This window comes from Protopterus annectens, chromosome 8.part0 (genome assembly GCF_019279795.1).
Source record: "Protopterus annectens isolate FY-2018-M chromosome 8.part0, PAN1.0, whole genome shotgun sequence".
In the NCBI taxonomy this organism is placed as follows: domain Eukaryota; kingdom Metazoa; phylum Chordata; order Ceratodontiformes; family Protopteridae; genus Protopterus; species Protopterus annectens.
In genome coordinates, this window is record NC_056741.1 from 770,231,941 (window position 1) to 770,253,194 (window position 21,254).

General features: G+C 39.4%; 1 protein-coding gene across 2 annotated transcripts in view; it reads left to right on the forward strand.

Annotated features, from left to right (window-relative positions):
• Window positions 1–21,254, forward strand: part of TESK2 (testis associated actin remodelling kinase 2) — a 1,590,840-nt gene that overhangs the window by 1,221,436 nt on the left and 348,150 nt on the right. For both annotated transcript variants that reach the window (XM_044080241.1, XR_006365853.1), the window contains exon 8: window positions 5,029–5,112. In XM_044080241.1, coding sequence (XP_043936176.1) covers window positions 5,029–5,112 — 84 coding nt within the window. The remainder of the gene's footprint in view (window positions 1–5,028; window positions 5,113–21,254) is intronic.

A 21,254-nucleotide genomic window follows, 5' to 3' on the forward strand; every position in this document is an offset into this window, starting at 1 on the left:
TTTTTGTATTGAAGTGTGTTCATTTTCGGAAATGTTTATTATGCCACTGTTTATTTATGCAGGACAGGCTTTTTGGAAGTTACCAGATAAGTTGTTGAAAAAAGTAAGGCAATTGTTCAGAGATAATTTGGGAAGGGACTAGAGCATGGGTAGATTGTGATACTCTAAAGGAAAGAAAGGAAGGAGAATTTGGAGGTTCAAACTTAATGTATTTGAGGCTGGGATTATGAGGAATGTCTTAGGTTTGGTGGATAGATAATATCAGGGAGACTAGAGGGATATGATCTTCATAAAAGAAGAGACGAGCTTGCATGCAGATAATATTTTAGATTTGTTATTAGAACCCCCTACTGATAGATTAGTGCTTAATTGGACAAGAAAAGTACAGAAGATTTTCCAAAATATATGGAGGAGAGAAGAATATAAAAACTGGAAAACTGGAGGGATTTTATTTATCCATAGGATGTTCAGGAAAGGAGAAGGAAGCTGTAAGCTGGCGATGGAGTAGGATCAAAAGCATATAAAATATTGTTTGCAAATCATAAGTGGGATAGGTTAAAAGACAGGGTGGTACTGCAAATGGATTACAGTTTAGAGGATAGACTGATCTGATTGTATCAAGGATTGATGGTCAAAGGAAGAAAATTAGAAGGTCATGCAGGGAAGAAAGTGAAAGGCAAAAGATAATTATGGAAGTAGAAGATAGAAGAGCAGAAGAAAAAAACTACCACAAAGCTATTGAAAGTAGTAAAGGAAAAGCTGATTGGGGTTACTTAGAATCAGACTGAGAAGAAAAGAAAAAGTAGGGAGAAAGAGGAGAAGAGAAAGGAAGAGAAGAATGGACAGATATTCTTAAAATTTGCCAGGCAAAGATCTAAGGTAAAGAAATTCAAAATATTTGTATGTAAGTATTTGTACAGGTTTTTTTATATACCAGCGAAGTTTGGTAGAATGTTTAGCGGTGTGGTGGTGAATTGTTAGGAATATAAGAATGAAAGAGAAACCTGGCTACATATATTCTGGGAGCGCATGGATCTTGAGTTGTTGATAGATGAACTTGAAAGTAAGCTGAAGGCTATTTGGACTGAAGTTGGGCAGCTCTCCAAAAGGCTGTTAGGGTATGAGGAAGGGATTCCATTAGGCTTAAAGAGAGTGGATGGGAGGCTTGTGATGTCAGCTAAGGAAAGACCCTGGTGTTTTCCAACTTGTCTGCTAAAAATGAGAGAAAGTTAAGGAATGAGTATTGGAATTGATTCAGAAGTTGCCAGGGAAAATTGAAGCCTCTTCAGAAGGGATAGTTTGTGAGGGAGTGAAATGAAAATGGAGTTTAATAACATGGTAGAAGTTGAGAGATAGAGGTATGTTTAAAAAATAACAGGAATTATTTTGGGGGATTTGTAACAGTTAATAAACTCTCTCTCAGAACAAAGGAAAAAAATGCAGAAAGCTAAATGGAAAATTTAGGAAGTATTGGGATAATATACATGAGTTTGAAAGTTTGCTGATTTTGGATAACTCCAAAAACAAAGATTTGGACAACAGAAAGTAGAAGCGATTACTGCCACATTTGAAGAGCCTCAAAAATAAAAAAAACTGAGATCCTGTGGAGGTACTGAAGATATTTCTGGAATTTTATGAAAATTTGTGTAAAGCAGAGAAATGTGAAAACCAAGAAAAGGTGCAAATGGAAATATTTATGGAAGGCTTAATTATGCAAAGGTTAAAGGAAGATGCGGCTGAATGGATAACAGCCAAGGTAAAAACAAGATGATAATGGTGATGTGCAATTAATAACAGAGAGGTCTCCAGCCACAGACAGTATTCCTCTAGAGGTTTGTAAGTTGGGTGGGAAGGAAGTGGTAAATATCTAGAAAGGTTTTGTTTAACAATATTTTAAAGAGGAGAGGAGGAGTACCAGCATCTTGGAAGAAAGCTGTGGCTGCTGTATTAAACAAGAGGTTCAGGTTCCTTCAGATCCAGCTTCATATTAGACCCATTTCTGTTTTAATTTATGATTGTAAAGTATTTGTATATACTGGCCGAGAGAATGGCAACGTTTTTTTCCAAAACTGATGTGTGGATCATTGTGGTTTTGTGGAGGGGGAAGGCAGTACATTTGACAATATTATTAGAGAAATGATCCAGAGGAAAATAGAATGTAAGAAAATGCTGCTGTTTTTGATGGATCTTGATGCAGAGAAAGTATTCAATAGGAGTATGACAGTGGTGACATCTGCATTCTTTGGTAGAGTAATGCGGTTAATTATGTGGTTATATAAAGGGCTGGGTGCAAGAATTAAGGTGCAGAGGGTTCCTCTCCAACAAGCTGGTAAAACAGACTTACATGGCTTCTGTGTTTAATCTCCCCTGTGACATTTGCTTTATATTTAGAGCCACTGGCAAATAAAAATGTGACTCTCAAATTCAAGGATATAAATGGAATGGTAATCAAGATAAGTTAGCTTTATTTGCAGATGATATTGTTTTGTACATGATAAATCCAGAAAATGACATTCAGTATTATGGGACATTTTAAAATGGTTTCATGTCTTTCTTTGGAATGTAAAATTAATGAAGGTAAACTGAAAAGCTATAGCAGGTAACTGTGTACTCAAACATGAATTGGTTCAGCAATGCCCATATTTACGGGAATATGATAAGATGGAGTATTTTAGTGCATGGATTAAAAATTGTTACAGTAACTAAGGATATGTGGGAAGAGATTAAACAAAACATGATACAAGTTGAAAAAAAGAGAAGCTGTTGGTTTTTAGTCCCTTTAATTTTATTTACAAACCAGGCGTATTTTATTAAACCAGAGGAGACATTTTGCACGATAATTAATATAGAGTTGAATTAATGTATTTGGGGGAGGTAGAGGGCAGTGTTCTCCCTTAGAACAATGTGGTTTCAGATGACCTGATTTGAAGGGGCACTTTAGAGCTATAAAGCTAAGGCTTATACACATAACATAAGCAGAATGTTATAAATCAAAATGTAAAGGGATGATAATGAAACAGGGAGGGAGGTAGAGAAATAAGGAGAAGAATAGGGTAGGATTTTTGATGCATATTCTTACAGAGAACAACCACCATCCAGAGTATTATATTTATAAAGTAGTAGAAAGGATTATAAGAATTAAGCCAGTATGTTAACTGGATGAAATAGATTTTTACAGTAGGGATGTTTGCAAGCAGGAGTACAGAAAATAGGCAAGAAGAGGCTAGGTACTGAGAACAAATAAAGAGGGAAAAGTAATTGAGTGGGATGAGGCCAAGCAGATATTTAGACTCCAAGTTAAGAAATTGCTTTTCCTATCTTTGATTGATCGTAATATGCAAAGTGAAATAAATAGGGAACTGCTGTGGGAAAGACCATCCCTGATAGAATTTTTAGTTGAGGCTAGCAGAGAAGCTGCTATTAAGGAGACAATTAGTAGGGCATATTGAATATTGCATGTTAACTGTAAGAATCCATCAGAAGAGGTTAGAAAATTTGGGAACAGAGAATGGAAAGACAGTTTACAAATGAGCCATCAGAGGGCATCTGTAAGCCTCTGAAGTATACAACAAAGTCCAGAAAGTTTAAGATTTTTGCTTGGAAGTGTTTGCTTAAGTATTTTTGTACTTCAGGCAGACTTCAGAGATTTTTTTTCCTTCAAGTAGATAGCAAGTGCAGGAGATGTGATGGGAAAGAGAGAGATGATTGAGAACATAATTTTGGAATGTAACCTGTTGGCAGATTTTAAAAATTCCATGTAGAGTTCTTTGTGAGAACTGTTGGAGGAGGAAATCATTGTAGCTAAGGAAATTATTCTTTTGAGCTAGGACTTAAGGTCAGAATTGTCTAGACAGTTAAATGCTGTTGGCTGCCAATAAAGCATTTACTAGAAAATGGAAATCAAAATTTAAACCAACTGTAATTGATGTACTGTATAATATAATGGAGTTAAAAAAAACTGGAGAACAGGATCTTTTGAAAAGGGAGGGAGCAAATTACATAGAAATGGAATTTGTGAGAACAATGCACACACAATAATGTTCAGGAGGAGGAGTGAGGTTTAAGAAGGCAGGAAATTAATGATTAATGTGGAGTGAGTGATTTTTAAAAACAAGACTTGTATGCATATTGAATGAAAGATGTTAATGTCGTCTGTTAATGTATATGCACCTGTGTTGCTGCCTAAAACTGGATTTAATAAAGATGTTAAAAAAATTATTAGATCAGTACATATTATTGAGAGATTGGTCAGTTTCTTCTGTCACGTTGTTAGTTGCCATTAAATTATCTAGTTTTTTTTTTTCATATGTAATGTAGAAGTGTAGGCCTTCATGGGAGAAAATGTATGATTTGTATATCTGAGTATGTGATTTAAGAAGAGTTCAATAATTAGGGTGGTATTTAGATTAGGTTGATAGGAAGATTGTGTGCCAGCATTTGTGAAGTAATGTTTATAAAACTAGCTAAATAGTTTCATGTACAAGGTAAATATTTTTAATTGTGTAATAACTATTATGTTCAAGTATTTTATAACGTTCTGTTTTTTTGATATTGGTTGTATGTATGGTTTATGTGTTGGAAATTTATTAAAATAAGTAGTGCTTAAAATAAATATTGGAAAGCAGATAAAATGCCCCTTGACAAAATAATTATTCGAGAATATGTAACACTGAAGTCCATCAAGGTGTTTTCAAACGTCTACAAAGTTTGTGGAAGAGAATGAAATATCACCCTATGATGCTCACATAATGTTTTGTTTTAATAATTAAGAACTAGTTCCCTGGTGTACTAGAAATTTACTCCCCACTGCTTAAAATGAACATAAGGAAAAAAGACACAATTGCATAATTATTTTTTCCTCCTAGGTTGAATCTCAGACATTTGACTTCTAGTGGGAGGTGCAGTTGATTGAATTGCTGAGTAAGGCAGAATACTACCATCACTAAAGTTGAATAACTACAGTGTTTACATTTTTGTATAAAAGAATAAGTTGCAAAAAAGGATACTGTATATTTTCTTTTTTTTCAGGCAGATGTATTTTCCTTCGGTATCATTTTATGTGAGATCATAGCCAGAGTACAAGCTGATCCAGACTTTCTTCCTCGCACTGAGGTAAAGTTTCTTCATTATAGTATCAACCAATCTGCTAGCCTGTTAAAACACCACTCTTTTCTGCTCTTTGCATTTTTGGTGCTGCTTGTGATTCTGTTCCTGCCATATGGATCTGCTGCCATCTTTGAAAATGGTTACTGCTTTGTTTAGAAACCAAAAAGTGAACATTTTTTAGAGCCATTTTTAATCTACCCCAAGGTGCTGACTCGGTCTTCAGGATAGGAAGTCATTATTGGCCTTGAAGTGTATATAAAAAAATATATATATGTTCAAATGGGCCAGATGCATGGAATACTATGATTGTCATTCTCTTGAACTGTAGTCTGTTGTGTTCATTTTAGTTCAAGAGCATGTAATTTCCATATGGTTTCGTGTTAAATATGTTTTACATGTTGTGCAGATTACTGTAATGGTTGTAAACATTTATCAATTTGCAAGTTTCAAAGGAAAGTAGTTCTGCTGGACAGAAAAAATATTTAATGAAGGCTGTCTGTTTTTGTTTCATTAAGTGGGGTTGTAAAATCTAAAATGTTTTTGTTTAATGCAGGCATGTATTAGTAGAAGTACCACATTTTATTTCAATGTATAGCGTAAGATTTTCTGTTTTTTAGTGTACCATTTTCATGTTGTCGTAGAGGAAAAAACCCTCAAATCTGGATATGCAAGAAGATTGTAACCCTGTAATCTGGAAACCACTGCTTTATTCAAGGCACATCATAATGTTCTATATTAAGAATAAAATAAGCACACATACTCCTAAATGAGCTAGAAAAAATAACTGATAATCCACAAATCCATTTGTTCAATTCCTCACAAGCACTAACCAGAGTAGTGTACTTTTCTTAAAGCTCTCAAATTTGAGTTTTTGCTGTTAGAATCTCTGAATTAGACTGCAGATGAGGACAGCTTAGCCAAACTAGTTTTTCCTATTTCTTTTTGTAATTATTTAACTGAATTTCCAAACTAATAGATAATGTACTTTTTGTTAATATGGGTGTATATTCCTGTGATAGTACAGGAATAGTATACGGACTCAGATGTCCCTATGGTAAAGTGTATATAGGGGAGAGATTGAAGGAACATTTGAGGGACATTAGGAAAAATAGAGAAGAAAGCCCAGTGGCATCACATTTTAAGGAGTTTCACAGTGGTGAGACAACAGGTTTAGAAGCTACAATTTTAGGACATATTATTTTATTTTTATTTTATTTTACATTTGTTGACCGGGCTAGTCCAGCTGGATAATTTCCATTTTCAGTGGAGGCCCGGGGAGAAAAGCTCCTCAGATTAAAGCAAGGTTATAGAAATGAAACATTTACAATAAATGCCTGTGACACAGACAGAGAGCACTAATGCATACATATTAGTCTAGATCAAGTAATAAAAAACATATAGTGCTATTTTTTTTTTTTTCAGTCATTCATTAAGTTATTAGTGATCATTGAGAAAGGTTGCAGTTTTGAAATGAGGAAATATGATAGTAGAATAAAGATAGTAGATTAGTCTGGGTTGGTACAAGAGCAGAGCCAGAAGTTGTTCAGATGTAAAAGAAGTTGTTTTTAAAAGATGAAAGGAGCCTAGAGAGGTAATGTGTGAGGGAGGTTATTCCATAATTTGCCTACTGAATTAGAGAAAAGGCAGTTACCTGCAGAATTTATAATTCTAGTTGTTTTGACTTGTAGCTTTTCGGAGCAGTTGTTTCAAGTTATTATAGGGGTCAAGAGGTTACTAAGAGCAGGTGTCTTTGCTGGTTGATATAGAATGTTATGTGTTATTAAGAGTTGTTGATAGCTAAGTTTGTTAGGAAGTTCCAACCAGTGTAAGTGTTTTAAGTTTAGACAATGGTGGGTTCTATACTGGGATGCTGTGGCAAAACGAGCTATATTATGGTAGGATGTAGTCAGTTTCCTAAGATTGCTTTTAGAGATTGGTGTAAATAGAGGAGGCATATAGTAGGGTTGAGATAAGATGTGATTGTGCTAAGGTGGTTTGTGCTTCTGGTGTAAGGAAGGGTTTAATTCTATACAGTGAACCAATCTTTTATTAACTGCTTTTATAGTGTTATTGATATGAAAATCATAGCTAAGATTATTATCAATAGTAACACCAAGCAGTTTGGTAGAAGAGTCGGGGGAGATGAGGGAATGATCACTTGCAGTAATAGTGAAGTTTAGTTGAGAAGATTTGTGGGTAGGTGAGAATAGTAATAGTTTTGTTTTCTTGGGGTTGAGGAGAAGACATCTTTTTGAGAACCACTGTTCAACGGTAGAAAAGGTAGATTGTGTCAGTGAATGGAGTTCAGTTTGAGTGGAAGCTGTGCAAATGATGGTAGAGTCATCTGCATATTGTATACAGGTAGTGTTTTGGATAGATGATTGGAGATCGTTAATAAAGATAGAGAATAAGAGTGGGCCTAGTATAGATCCTTGAGGTACTCCTAAAGAGACAGGTAGTAGAGCAGATAGAGAGTTTTTCCATAGCACTGCTTGTTGTCGATTTTCAAGATAGGATGAAAACCAGGTTAGGAAGAGAAATCCAGGGCAAGGGATTTTAATATGTGTAAAAGAAGTGTATGGTTGACCATATCGAAGGCTTTAGACAGGTCTAGGAAAAGAGAAGAGGTTAGTTTATTGTTGTTACGGTTACAGTTGATGGTGTTGGTAAAAGAAAGTAGTGCAGTGGTAGTACTATGTGCAGGTCTAAATCCATGTTGAGTATTAGCTAGTAGGTTGTTATGAAGGAGATGGTTAAGTAGTTGTTTATGTATACATTTTTCCATGATTTTAGCTAGTGGAGATAATAGTGCTATAGGGCGAAAGTTTGAAAGGTCAGTGGATTTGCCTCCTTTGTGTAAGGGTATGATGTGTGTTATTTTCCAGATTGCTGGGAAAGTACTTTCTTTTATGGATCTGTTTATTAGGATAGAAACAGGGTAGGCAATAGCTTTAGCTGCTACTTGAAGGAATTCAGCAGGAAGCTTATCTGCTGAGGGGTAGTGGGTTTAAGTTTTGTAAAAGAGATTGTATGTAGGAGGTGGGTATGGGTTGAAGTTGAAGGGGAAGAAGGGAGTTGTTGATGTTATTTAAAAGCAGTTGAGAAGCATCAGGAGATAAGTGATTAGCTAGACTTTGTATGGAAGTAGTAAAGAAGGTATTGAAGTTGTTGGCTATTAAAGAGGGATTATCAGGGTCTAAATTCTGTGGGTTGGGTGTTACTACTTTGCCTGGGGTAAGTAGATTATTGATAGTGGACCAGAACTTCTTTGGTTCTTTTTTGGTGGATTGCTGGAGTTCAAAGTAATAATTCTTTTTATCTGAAAGGATGGCTTTTTTGGTCTTGTTTCTGAGCTCTCTGAAGGTTTGATGATCTGTTGGGTTTCTAGAGGAGCGCCATTTTTTCCAAAATTTATTTCTGAGTATAATTTTTTTGTTTAGTATTAGAGGTTAGCCAGGGTGCTGTTTTGGTCTTTGTTCTAATGGTACGACTTGGGGCATGTTGGTTTAAGATTGCAAGGAATGCTGAATTGAAATGTTCAACAGCATTGTTAAGTGAGAGGTGTTTTAGAGGGGTCCAGTTGTATTGTGAAAGTTCTGTTTGAAACTGTTCAGGATTAAATTTCTTTTTTGAATATAGTGTTCTATGAGAGGTAGGTAAGCTTAGGTTAGTTTTAGCTCTAATGACATAGGTGAGGGAGCGATCACTAAGGTCATCAGGAAGGATGCCAGTTTGGTAGGTTTGAAGGGGGGAGTTTGTAAGAATCCAGTCTAGATATAAAGAGAAAATTATGGAGAATGGAATCTGTTATAATTTTAAAGTTCAACACTTTAGGCCCAATAGGGTTAAATAGGGAATGTCATTGGAAATGTTTTCTTTAATAAATGGTGGGACTAATTGTATTAAATTGAATAATTACTTCTGAATTTTAGTATATAAGGAGAGGAATGGTGAACAAAAGTATACTCAGTAAAGGCTGCAAAGCCAAGACGCTAGAGAGAGGATCATTATTCATGTGCTGCTATAAGTGTGTATTTTTTATTTTGGATGTTATACTGTTTGTGTTTTGAACAGCGTGGCAGGGATTTTATGTTGTATTTATTCAATTTTCCATTCTTCTGGAATATAGACTGTGTCTTTTTGGATGCGTTTTTTATTAACTACACCAAAGGGTAATCATTGGCTTCTAGTTTTTTGTTTGTGGTTATACATAGATAATTTACTTCTTTGTGCTGTTCATTGGTATTGCAGTTACCAGCTGTTTTGGTAGTAGAAAGGGATAGAGGCCTGAATGCAATGCAGAAGACATAGGTTTAATGAGTAGACCTAGTCCCTGAGCCGGGGGGGGGGGGGAGTGGTGTTTTTGTCAGCTTGCCTGTGCTGGGGAGAGTTAAGAGATTTAACAGGTGAGACAACTCATAGTGGAGTATGTTGACCTTCTGAAAACTGTGGGGAATGTACCAGCTGATTGTCAGTGTACTTAGATCTGCATTCTGCATTCATGTCAAGTATGGGGCAAGATGGGAGGGGTAGGGTATGCAAAAATCTATACTGTCTGCAGATGATAGATCATCTCCACCAGATTCTTTAAAAAACAGCTGGCAGTGTAGATTCTGCCTGTCAGTGTGAGGGAAGTAATGGGTAAGTAAGCTGAGTTAAGCTTCACTGTCCTAGGAGGAGGCGTGCCAGAAAAAATAGGTTTACCACGTGTCCCTTTTTTCATGGAGTAATCCTGATTTTGGTTGTTGCATCCCGCAATCAGAAATGAAAATGTGTATTATTATTACATTTTAGGAGACCGTATTTACCAACTTTTCCCTAAGTATTATAGAGAACTGATACTGTGTCATTGAAACAACTTAATCGAACAACAAGCTACTAAAATTCTTCTTCATTAAGATTTTATTATGGTAATAAAAGTAAAATAATTGTATTGCATTTATTTTGAGGGTGTGAGTTGCCCTATAAAACTCATGTTTCAGTAACTCTCTGTGAGTTCCTCAAAAGGTGGTACTTGTAACTAAGACTGACTTGATTTTTCTTTGTGTTCTTTAAAATCCAGTTCCACTGATTACCATGAAAGTATGGCTAGGGTGCACGACCAAACATCCAGATAAAAAAAGAAGCAGCAGCGATGGACAGCACTCTCAAATGCTTAAAAAAAAAATCTTTATTAGATCTGAGCAAGTGGAACCATACAGATAAAAAAATGCAAACCGGTTTCAGCAGGTGCCCTCCTCAGTGCAGTCTACATACAGATACATCCCATTATTACTGAGACCAACATGATTACTGACTTTATGACATCTTAAAAATAACAAAAGACGAAAATTCATCATTGAGACCCAGAAAAAATATTGCTCCCAATTTAATAATAATCCAAAATTGCTCTTTTTTTAATTCCTGTCTGCCAAGCTCATTCATTATACAAATACTGATTTTAATGATTTTCACAAACTAGAATAGAGCAGTAGGATGTTTAAGTTGATGTTTTGTAAGTGCATTTGGATAATCCATGACACCTAATGTCACTCAAATGTTCATACATCCAAGTTTTAAATTGTCTGGATATTTTACCCACATGAAAAGCTAAATAACTACATGTCAACAAATATATAATCCATTCCAAGTTGCATATAAATTAAACTATAAAGCTGAAGTGCATTATTTTGTCTTAATTAATTTACAAGCAGTATAATGACCATGTGATGAACGTACTCTAAACTGGTACCTTCAGAAGTGTATTGACTTTAATACTGACCCCCTTCTTAAAATGTTTCAGCATACTACCAATTGTTTGTCCTTTCCTGAAAGAAAAATTGTATCTAGAGGGTAATAGCTGTGCTAACTCTCCATCAGCCAAGAGAATACTTCAATTCCTTTGTATTAATTCCTGAAACTTCTTAGTATCACTCCCAAACATAGTAAGTAAATGAAATTTGGAGCTAGCTTTCATTTTTTTTCAACATAGTTAAAGAAATCATCCCTCTTCCTTAAGGAAACTGTATGACGTGCATTCACCACTGCATCATTGTTATACCCCCTAGCCAAAAGTCCGTGAAACAAATTCTCTTAATCCTGAAATATTGAGACCTGGGAATGCATTTTTAATAACATGGTGGGATGAATGACAGTTGCCTCAAGTAAGGAATTTTTCTGGAGCTCCTTCCTAAAAGGAAGTGTATTTAAAGTTCCATCCTACCGTAAAATTTAAAAAAATAAATTTAAGTCATGATTCACACAAAACTGTAATCCCCACTTATTGTCACTAAGATATTGTACAAATTCTTCCAAAAATACAATGTCAGATTTCCACACCATCCAACAATCATCCATATACTTGCACTGGAGATCCATGGTGTCCAAATAAATATATATGTGTATGTATATATATATATATATATATATATATATATATATATATATATATATAATGTGTGTGTTGGTTGGTGTCCTATATAAGTTGTTCCTCAAAATGACCCATGAACAGATTAGCATGAATGGGGGCAAAAGATACCCAATCACTTTACCTTTTAATTGCAAGTAACACTCATTATCAAAATAAAAAAAAAAACATTTTGGTTAGTATAGGTTCAGCAAGACATATAAGGAAAATATTTAAAACTGGGGCTAGATAACTCAGTTTTTTGAGGCATTATTGTAAAGCCAGTAAACCAGCCCAGTGTGGAATGTTTATATATATATATATATATATATATATACATATATATATATATATATATATATATATATACATATATATATATATATATATATATATATATATATATATATATATAAAATGCCTTCACGTCAAGCATATGCATGTATCAAGTAGATTCTGAGTGAGTATCCTGTCTCCCAGAAGGATTAACTGGGTTCTTAAGAATTTTTTGTAACAAATAAAAATGCTGACAACATGGATTATAGGTTCATAGGTTGGTGCTAAGCTATCCGCCCCAGGGCCTATCAAGAACAGTCAACGAAAAACAGTATCTTTAAAAATAGTGCTTTCTTCAGCTGCAGATTAAAAAAAACATCAGTATCTGATTTAAACTTAAATGTGAGATCCAAGTATATAATTTGATAAAATTTGTGATCAGACAATTGAGAAAGTGCTTCATGCCTTTATCATAATCCCATACAACCACCATACCACCCTTATCAGCCGTATTAATAACTGCATTCTTATTGTGACTCAGTTGATTTAAAGCTTGTCTTTGTTCGCTTGTTAAATTGCTCCTATTGGTTGGCAAATAACTACAGGAAAATTGAAATGTAATTCATTAGGCACAGTCTGCTGAAAGGTCACAATGTATCTATTCTTGGGTAGACAAAAGTTAAGAGGACTTAAATTTAAACTCACTCATGTCAGCAACTTTATTTTTAAAAATTAAGTGTAAATTCAGATCTGAAGTCGTTGTCTTCATTTGGTCTTCAACCTGTGGGTTATAGGTCCGTATCGGATCTAACTCGGCCACATATCCAGCCTCTGATCTGAGCTTAAATCTCCTCCCCTTACCCATAATGCCCCTTCTCCTTTCTCCCTTCACATCTCGTTTGCTGCTTGTAAAGTCTGCATCATGGTCTGAGCTCTCTGCTTTATGCTTGTGGTAAGTGAGTTGTTTTGGGGGTTTTCTCTCTCTCTCTCTGTCTGTATAATTCTCATCCTATTTTCTACCTCCCCTCCGCATGGTCGTCGGTAAAAAAAAAAAATAAATAAAACACTCCTTTTCTCTGCTTTCTTTTTTTTTTCTATAGTGTGTGTGTTGAGTGTTTGCGAGTGTGCTGGGCCTGCCAAGGGAGCATGTCAGAAACTCCCAAGCCAGGATTCAGAAAGTGTACAGAGTGTGGCCATAAGCTCTCGCCAGCCGATGTGTCTGGGGGCAGCCCATCTGCAGACCTCCTGTTCCATCTGTGCTGGGTTTAATCCCAGACACTGAAGGACAAGAGGGATAAATTAATCCTAAAGGACCTCCTTCCCTCTTCAGGGACTGTAGTCCTGGTGCCCACAGCTTCTGCTTCTACCACCTCCCCAGCCTCTGGGACTCAAACTCCCGCCAAGAGGTCTGGGGAAGGGGAGAAATCAAAAAAGGAGAGGCTGAGAATGCAGTCTCCAGATCACTCGACTCAGGCTGGCCCACTACCTAAATCCTTCCTTTTACTAGCCCATAGGTTAGGCATCACCATCAATCTCAGCAAGTCATCTCTGGCCCCAGTTCAGACCTTAGACTTCATTGGGGCTCAGTTAGACACTATCCAGACAAGAGTTTTCCTTACTCCAGACAGGATAAGCAGTCTGAAGCTGCATGTTCTTTACGTTCTTCAATCTCACTCTCCGACAGCAGTAGTAGTACTACTACGGGCGTTAGGGTCTATGGCTACCACTAGCAATCTTCTACCTTAACATGCGGATCCTTCAGTGGGCTCTTTCCGTACAATTGTCGCTCTTGGATCTGTCGTTGTGTCATCCTGTTCGAATCTCCCGAGTATGCAGGGATTCTGTTAGGTGGTGGATTCATTCCCCTGACCTGGTCTGGGGACTTCCCTTTCTCCCATCATTCCCCAAGGCCACAGTGACTACAGACGCCTTCCACCTGGGGTGGTGGGGCGTTGCTCAGGAAAGACAGTCCAAGGCATTTGGTCTCTTTCTGAGACCAGTTTGGATATCGGCGTCCTGGAGATGAGGGTGGTGCTTTACGAGTTGCAGGCTCTCCATGCCCACCTTCCCGTAGAGATGATTGCTATCCAGACAGACAACATGTCGGTGGTGTGGTACATAACAAACAGGGGGAACCAGATCTTACCCCCTTTGTCATGAAGCCCATGAGTGTGTGGGAATGGGCAATCTCCACTGGTCGTTTTCTAGAGGCAATGCACATTCTGGGATGGTCCAGCATTCTAGCAGACAGGCTCAGCAAATCTATTCTGATGCCTTACAAATGGTCTCTGAATCCGTCAGCAGGGGAACAGATCTTTCACAAGTGGGGTCAGCCTTGCTGTGATCTGTTTGTATCTCCTTCCATCGCAAAATGCAGCGAGTTCTTCACTCTTAATTTCCATCTGGGGAAGCCCCCAGAGATGCTCTGATTCACGCTTGGCCTCTCGGTCTTCTGTATGCTTATCTTCCTCCCTTGATACAAAAATTTCTTCAGAAAGCTTGCAGGCTGGGGAGCTTTGTGATCCTCATTGCCCCATTCTTGCCTCACCAAGTCTGCTTTCCCTCTCTGTGGTTTCATGTGGTGGCTCCACCATGGACATTGGATCCAGATGTTCTTCGTGTTTCACTGTTGCAGTCATCACATTTGGGTTATCCTTGCCAGGGTAGCTGTCGGCCGGCCCGAATACCAGAGGCTTAGTATTTTTGTGTCGGTTGCTGTTGCTTCAGGACTGATGTCAGTAGTATAAAATAAGGCAACTGATGCCATTAAATCAGTCTTTCTTGCCACGGAGCTCGAAGCAGAAGTGGTTCACATGAGTGCCGGTCGGCTGCTACCTGAGTTTCATCTTCTGAATTGAAGCTGATGCCTTCTAAAGCTAAGTACCCTGTTGGGGATCCTTTTTTTTCTTGCACTAACCGATGTCAGAAAAAGTTAATTGTCTCACCTGTGGAAAGCAAATACCGAGACTTTCATTCTTACTGCGTTACTTGCTTAGGCCCGGACCATGATGTCCCCCGCTGTCGCTTTTGTGCTTTGTCCAACGCCAGAACTATACATCGTCGGGCCCTTATTGTAGCTAGATATTTTCACTTACAGTCCTCTAATTCCGATATGGCTTCAGTAAGCCATCCGACAGCAGATCTTCAGAATAAACGTAAGGATAAAGACATTGACAAGACCGCACAGGTCCAAACCTACAGACGATGCTTCCATTAAGCTAGTCATCAGTTCTCCGGTCCTCAGTGAGATGCTTTCACAGCCCCTGATGACAACTTCTGTGGTTTCGCAGGCCACTGCCGAGACCCTTTTGGAGTCCGGTATGCAGCAAAACTCTTCTTAGACTAAGGACCTTGTGGTTGTCTCTCACTTGGATGGGTCCGGAGCTACTGAGCAGGCACCGGCTTCCAAGGATGTACTTCACTACTGATTCTCAACACAAACCAATGACTTCTTTCACGTCTACCATTCTTTCAAAACCTACCGAGTTTCTAAGGCGCATAGTACGAACCACACCCAAGAAACCAACGACCCAATCTCAGGCACCTGCTTCCTTGCCTCAGTCTGAAATGCTTAAAATGGCAGAAGACCTTATCATGCTGATCAGGGGAAGCCAAGCTACCCCTTCCAAAAGAAGAGATCTGTCCACAGTAGTTTTGTCTGAACAGGAGTCTGATGACTCTCATGCATCTGAATATGAAGACATGCAACCCCTCTCTGCTTATGAAACCCTTCATACCTTAAGGGAGCATTTCCAATGGGAATGTCAGGACTACCCTCAGTCTAAAAAGAGACTCGGGGAATTCTTAGATCTTCCACAGCACAGACCCCTGGCCATTCCCCCAGTCCTGGATGTTGGGGGCGATGTTTTCCTAGAATCAACTTTGACTCCTGACACCCTCCCTCCTGCACCCAGAAAACCTGACCGGTATTAGAGTCCCTGACTCTCACAAATTTCTTTTTAAAAATCCTACTGCTGATCATGAGGTAATTTCTCAAGGGCCTAAAGGAATTAAAGCAGCCTCTGCTAAGAATCCCACCCTCTCAGATAGGGATTCCCGAGCACTAGACAGATGGGGTAAAAAGGTATGCACCTCTGCTACTCTTGCTATCAGAGCACTAAATTGCCAGTTCCATATGCTAAAATTTCAGCCACATACCATGGAACTCCTCAAACAAAATGTATCTTCCTTTCCTGCTTGTGCAGAATCTAAAGAGTTACAAGAGTTAATGCATTCTGCAAGTCAAATAACTAAACTCACCTTGCACTGTGGTTTTAATGCCCTAGACGCTTCTTGCAGGGCAGCAGTCATCGGTTCTGTCCTTAGAAGGCATGCATGGCTTAAGGAACAGCCCTTGCCAGACCATGTTAAATGTAAATTGTTGGATGCACCCTTGCACAAAGACAACTTATTTGGCACTAAGGCAGAGGAGGTCTTAAAAAAGATAGAAGAAAAAGCTAAATCTATGCAGACAGTTAAGGATTTCTTACAGGTGCAGCCACCCAGGTTCAGCAGGCATTGCCACTCCAAGCACTGGTCCTTTCCTGCTCCAGGTCAGTTCAGTCTAGACCCCGTGGAAGCAGACCCCCCAGACAACAGCCACAAGGAATGCAGAGAATTCCTCCACTTCATAAAAAGCCTTTGGTGTCAGCACTCTCAAGACCTGGAAACCCTTGTACCCATGATACCTTGCCTCAGAAAAGATTTTCTTTGGTGAGCAGCAGCATGCTCCCACAACAAGGGACTACCTTTCTCACCACCCCCTGCTGCCCAAACCCTCACCGCAGATGCATCAGACTATGCCTGGGGTGCACACCTGGACAGCAGGTGCATACAGGGCCAATGGAGCCCATAGCAAATCCATCTGCACATCAACCAAAGATTTTAGCTGTCCAGCACGCATTGACAGCTTTCAGGCCCTTTCTCTCCCCAAGGGCTCTCCTGATCAAAACAGACAACACCACTGTGATGTGGTATATCAACAAGCAGGGAGGGACTCACTCCTACCCTCTATGCAGGCTGGCCATGACCCTTTGGCACACAGCCTCTGTCATGCAACTCCACCTGTTAGCAAAATTCCTACCAGGTTCTCTAAACTCTCTGGCAAACCACTTAAGCAGAAATCTTTAGGACCCACATGAGTGGCAGTTAGACAAAAGAACATTCACCCTGATAACTCAGAAATGGGGCACCCCGAAGGTTGACCTCTTTGCTTCCCACACCCTTCCTCTTCCTCTACTCCCTTCCCCTGGGTCAGTCTATCGGTCTGTGCCTTTCCTCCACTACCTCTCGACCACAGGGTACTGCTCAGAATAAGGGAGGAAAAACCAAGGACAATTCTTATTGCTCCAGACTGGCCTCACTAGCACTGGTATCCACTGCTGCACAGCCTGTCCCCACTGCCACCATGGCATCTCATTCAGACCCTAACTCTCCTGACCTAGAGAGAAGGAGAATTCCCAACTGCAGACCCTCAGTTTGGCAGCTTGGCTTATTCCCTGACCACTGATCAATCTGCCAACCTCAGTAAAGAGGTCCTAGATGTTATACGTGAGGCCAGACACCCCAGCACTAGAAAGTCTTATGCTGAGAAATGGAAAAGGTTCTGCACCTGGATTCAGGCTAAGGGAGCCGATACAGTACAGCCCGCCATCCCTCTCTTCCTGGATTACTTAGCTGACTTGTTACACCGTGGTCTGTCTTTTTCCTCTATTAAAATTCATGCCTCTGCTATCTCTGCTCATTTCCCCACTGAGTAGCCCCTTTTCTCACACCCTCTGATCAAACAATTCCTAAGAGGGGCTAGCAACTTGAGGCCACCCAGAAGAGCACCTACCCCAGCTTGGGACCTTAACTTTGTGTTGGAAAAGCTCACCCTGCCCCCCCCTTAGAACCAGCATCTTCAGCTGTTAAAATTTATCTTCTGGAGTACAGCTTTCCTTCTGCCCATCACTTCATCCAGAAGGGTCTCCGAGCTGCAAGTACTCATGGCTGTGAAGCCCTTCATCATCTTTCATGCTGACAGGGTTTCCCTCAGGACTAACCCATCCTTCATGCCCAAAGTGGTGTCCAGTGTAGCTCTCAACCAATCCATTCATTTGCCCACCTTTTTCGCTAACCCACAGAACAAAGGGGAAAGGATCCTCTACTCTCTAGATGAGTTTCCAGACAGCTCAGATTCTATCGAGACAGGACTAAATTCTTCAGGAAGTCTGATTAATTGCAGGTTAGCTTTGCTGCAGGGAACAAAGCCATCTCCAAACAAGCCATTTCCAAATGGATAGCACACTGCGTCCATTTCTCTTACAAGCAACACAGAAAGCCTCCCCCTAAGGTGGTCAGGACTCGCACCACAAGAGCAGCCTCCACCTCTGCAGCTTTCCTCAGAGGAGTCCCCACTAGGGACATCTTGGTGACTGCCACCTGGACATCTGTTCACACTTTCACCAAATATTACCACCTGCCTATCTTCTCCAAATCCAGGGCAGGGTTTTCCACTGCAGTTTTGCAGGGCATCCTAGCCAGCCCCTAGTCTCCTTGACCACCTCCACCCTTTTCCTCAGCTTTGGAAATCAACCCGAATGTGATGACTGCAACAGTGAAACATGAAGGACATAGTACAGTTGTGTACACTTACCATAAATGTAGATGTTCGAGTGTTTTCACTGTTGCAGTCCTGGTTTCCCTCCCTCCATCCCCTCTTCTTTCTTCTCTCTCCTTACAAGGAACATTTTGGTATTTACTTTCCACTGGTGGGGTTCTTCCACCAGAACCTGGCTGCCACTTGGGGGCTCCTGACAGGGCAAGAAAAACTGATGTAATGGCGTTGGCTGCCTTGCTTTATACTACTGATGACCTGACGTCAGTCCTGAAGTGACAGGAACTGACACAGAAATACTAAGCATCTGGTATTCGGGCCGGCCGATGGCTACCATGGCAGGGATAACCCAAATGTGATGACTGCAACAGTGAATACTCTCAAACATCTACATTTATGCTAAGTGTACAACTTTCTGGATCTCATTTCTCATCCCTCACAGATTCCCCATCCAGACCTGGGCAGTCTAAAGTTCACTGCTTGGCTGCTGCAGTTCCCATGATTATCAGGACTCCTGGTTTATCTTCTCCGGTTAAAAGAATTCTGGTGGTGGCTCATAAGTCTTCCACCAGGAAGGTTTACTATAGCAAGTGGAAACAGTTTTCTATATGGGCTTCACAGCGTGCATTGGATCCTTGTACTGCTCCAGTTTTTGAGGTGTTGAAATTCTTATTGGAGATTTTTCAGCAAGGTGCCATTTCATCCACATTCTAAGTTCAGCTGGCTGCAATTTCTAATTTTCATGTGGGGTAAAATATGGCTTCCTTAGCATCTTCTAAGCTGTACAAGACCTTCCTTAAAGTTGCCTTTCTTCTGAGACCCCAGGTGAAGGATCCTACGCCACCGTGGGATCTTACATTAGTGCTTCAGGCTTTAGTTTCACCCCCCCCCCCTTGAACCTGCAGCTTCAGTGGATTTGCAGTTTCCATCATGGAAGACTGCATTCTTAATTGCCATTACTTCTGCCAGGAGAGCGTCTGAACTTCAAGCACTATGATCAAGGTCCCTCTTTGCTTACTAATCCATCTTTTCTTCCCAATTTTCCAAATTTTCAGAATAAGAGAGAATATTAATTGCATTTGCTGGACGTGCATAGACAATTACATTTCTATTTGCTCAGGACAAAAGTATTTCGTAAATTTAACCAACTTTTCGTTTCTTACTCCCAAACTCTTTTTAGGGAAACCAATCTCCAAAGTCACGGTTGCCCATTGGATTTCCAAATGTATTGTTCAGGCTATTCTGTCAGGGGGATTTCCCCGCCAAGTCAGGTTAAAGCACATTCTACAAGATCTGTGACCACTTTGGTTGCTTTTTGGTCCAGAGTTTCGCATGATATTTGTTCTACAACATTTTGGTTCTCATCTCGTACTTTATTTCACATTATAAATTGGACATAGTATCCAGGAACAGGACATAGTATCCAGGAACAGGGCATCCTTTGGCTCTGCCATGCCCCTGAATATCCTTTCATGAGGGCCTCCCAGGTGTATAGTATCTGGGGACTTTGTCCCACAGGTTGAAGACCAAATGATAACTACTTCAGATAAAGAAGTTATGTACTCACTATAACGTTCCATCTGAGTAGTTCTTCATTTGTCTTCGACCATCCCCCCCTCCTTCCCCTGACCTTGTCTAAACTTTTGTTGGCTATATAAGTATAGAAGTTGGACACCTTCAGGATGTTGTTTGTTTTGCTCTTTGTTCAGAAATTTTTTTTCTGGTAGTGACAAGGTCCTGTTAGGTCAGGTGTGAGTAATGGATTGGGCAGCAAACTCTGTCTGAAGGGAGGAAAGAGACAGGAGCATTATGGATAAGGGGAGGAGCTTTGAGCTTGGATCAGATGCTGGATGTGCGGCCGAGTCAGATCTGATACAGATCCGTAACCCACAGGTTGAAGATAAATGAAGAACAACTACTCCAATGGAACGTTATGGTGAGTATATAATTACTTTTTTCCAACAAAATGACAGTCCTGCACCAAATCAGTCTCGGACACCGAAGCTGTAGGGACAAAATTCAAACATTTATTCAAGATCCAAGTCTCAGAACTAGTTGTATTAACTGAGGAGATGTTGCAAGTAATGTCGTTGACTAATAGTTTCCAACCATTAGTTGACTCAGAGCATCAAAAGCTTCTGCGTCTTTTGTGATGTTTAGGTCCTGCCCTCCTGACTCTCCTAAAGGGTTACTAATGTTGGCTGTTTTTGCATTGGGAGAAAGTAAGGACAAATCCGCATCAGTTTCTATCGCTGAGGAGGAATCCTCAGATGAAGCATCCAATATATCGCTGTTATTTTTCAAAATAGAACAGTTTCTCTCTCTCCTATTGTTAAATTTCTTATATTATCCTTTTGATTCCAATTGTATAAATCTGACAGACCTTTTTAAGTAATCTCCATGGAAACCATCGTGTTCATAATCATGCATATCTCTCAGGTATTTTTTGAGTTAACATTGTTTTCAAATCCTTCCCTAAGGAAGCAAGATTTTTAGAAAGCACCTGTAACTTTTCATTATAAATAGTTGAGACTGAAAGACTGTAGCTAGGTCACAAAAACGCTCAACATCCTGTTCCTGTTTAATCATATGTCTGTTGTATAACGCCGTCAAAGTCCAAACAAACATAACAGAAGCAGCTTGTTTTACCTGTTTCCACTGATTTCAAAATAATTCTTAAGCATCTGTAACAGTAAGTTGAATAATTACCTGTAAACCACTAGGAATAATGCCACTGTATCATTAGCTTTCAGTAGCTTCAAATGCTAAATCATAGAGCGAAGATTTTTCGTAGGCAAGTTTAATTGCTTAAAAATATGCAAAGTGTAAAAATTTCTCCATTACGGTACCTATCTGATAGATATCTAAATACGATTGTAAATTCTTTTT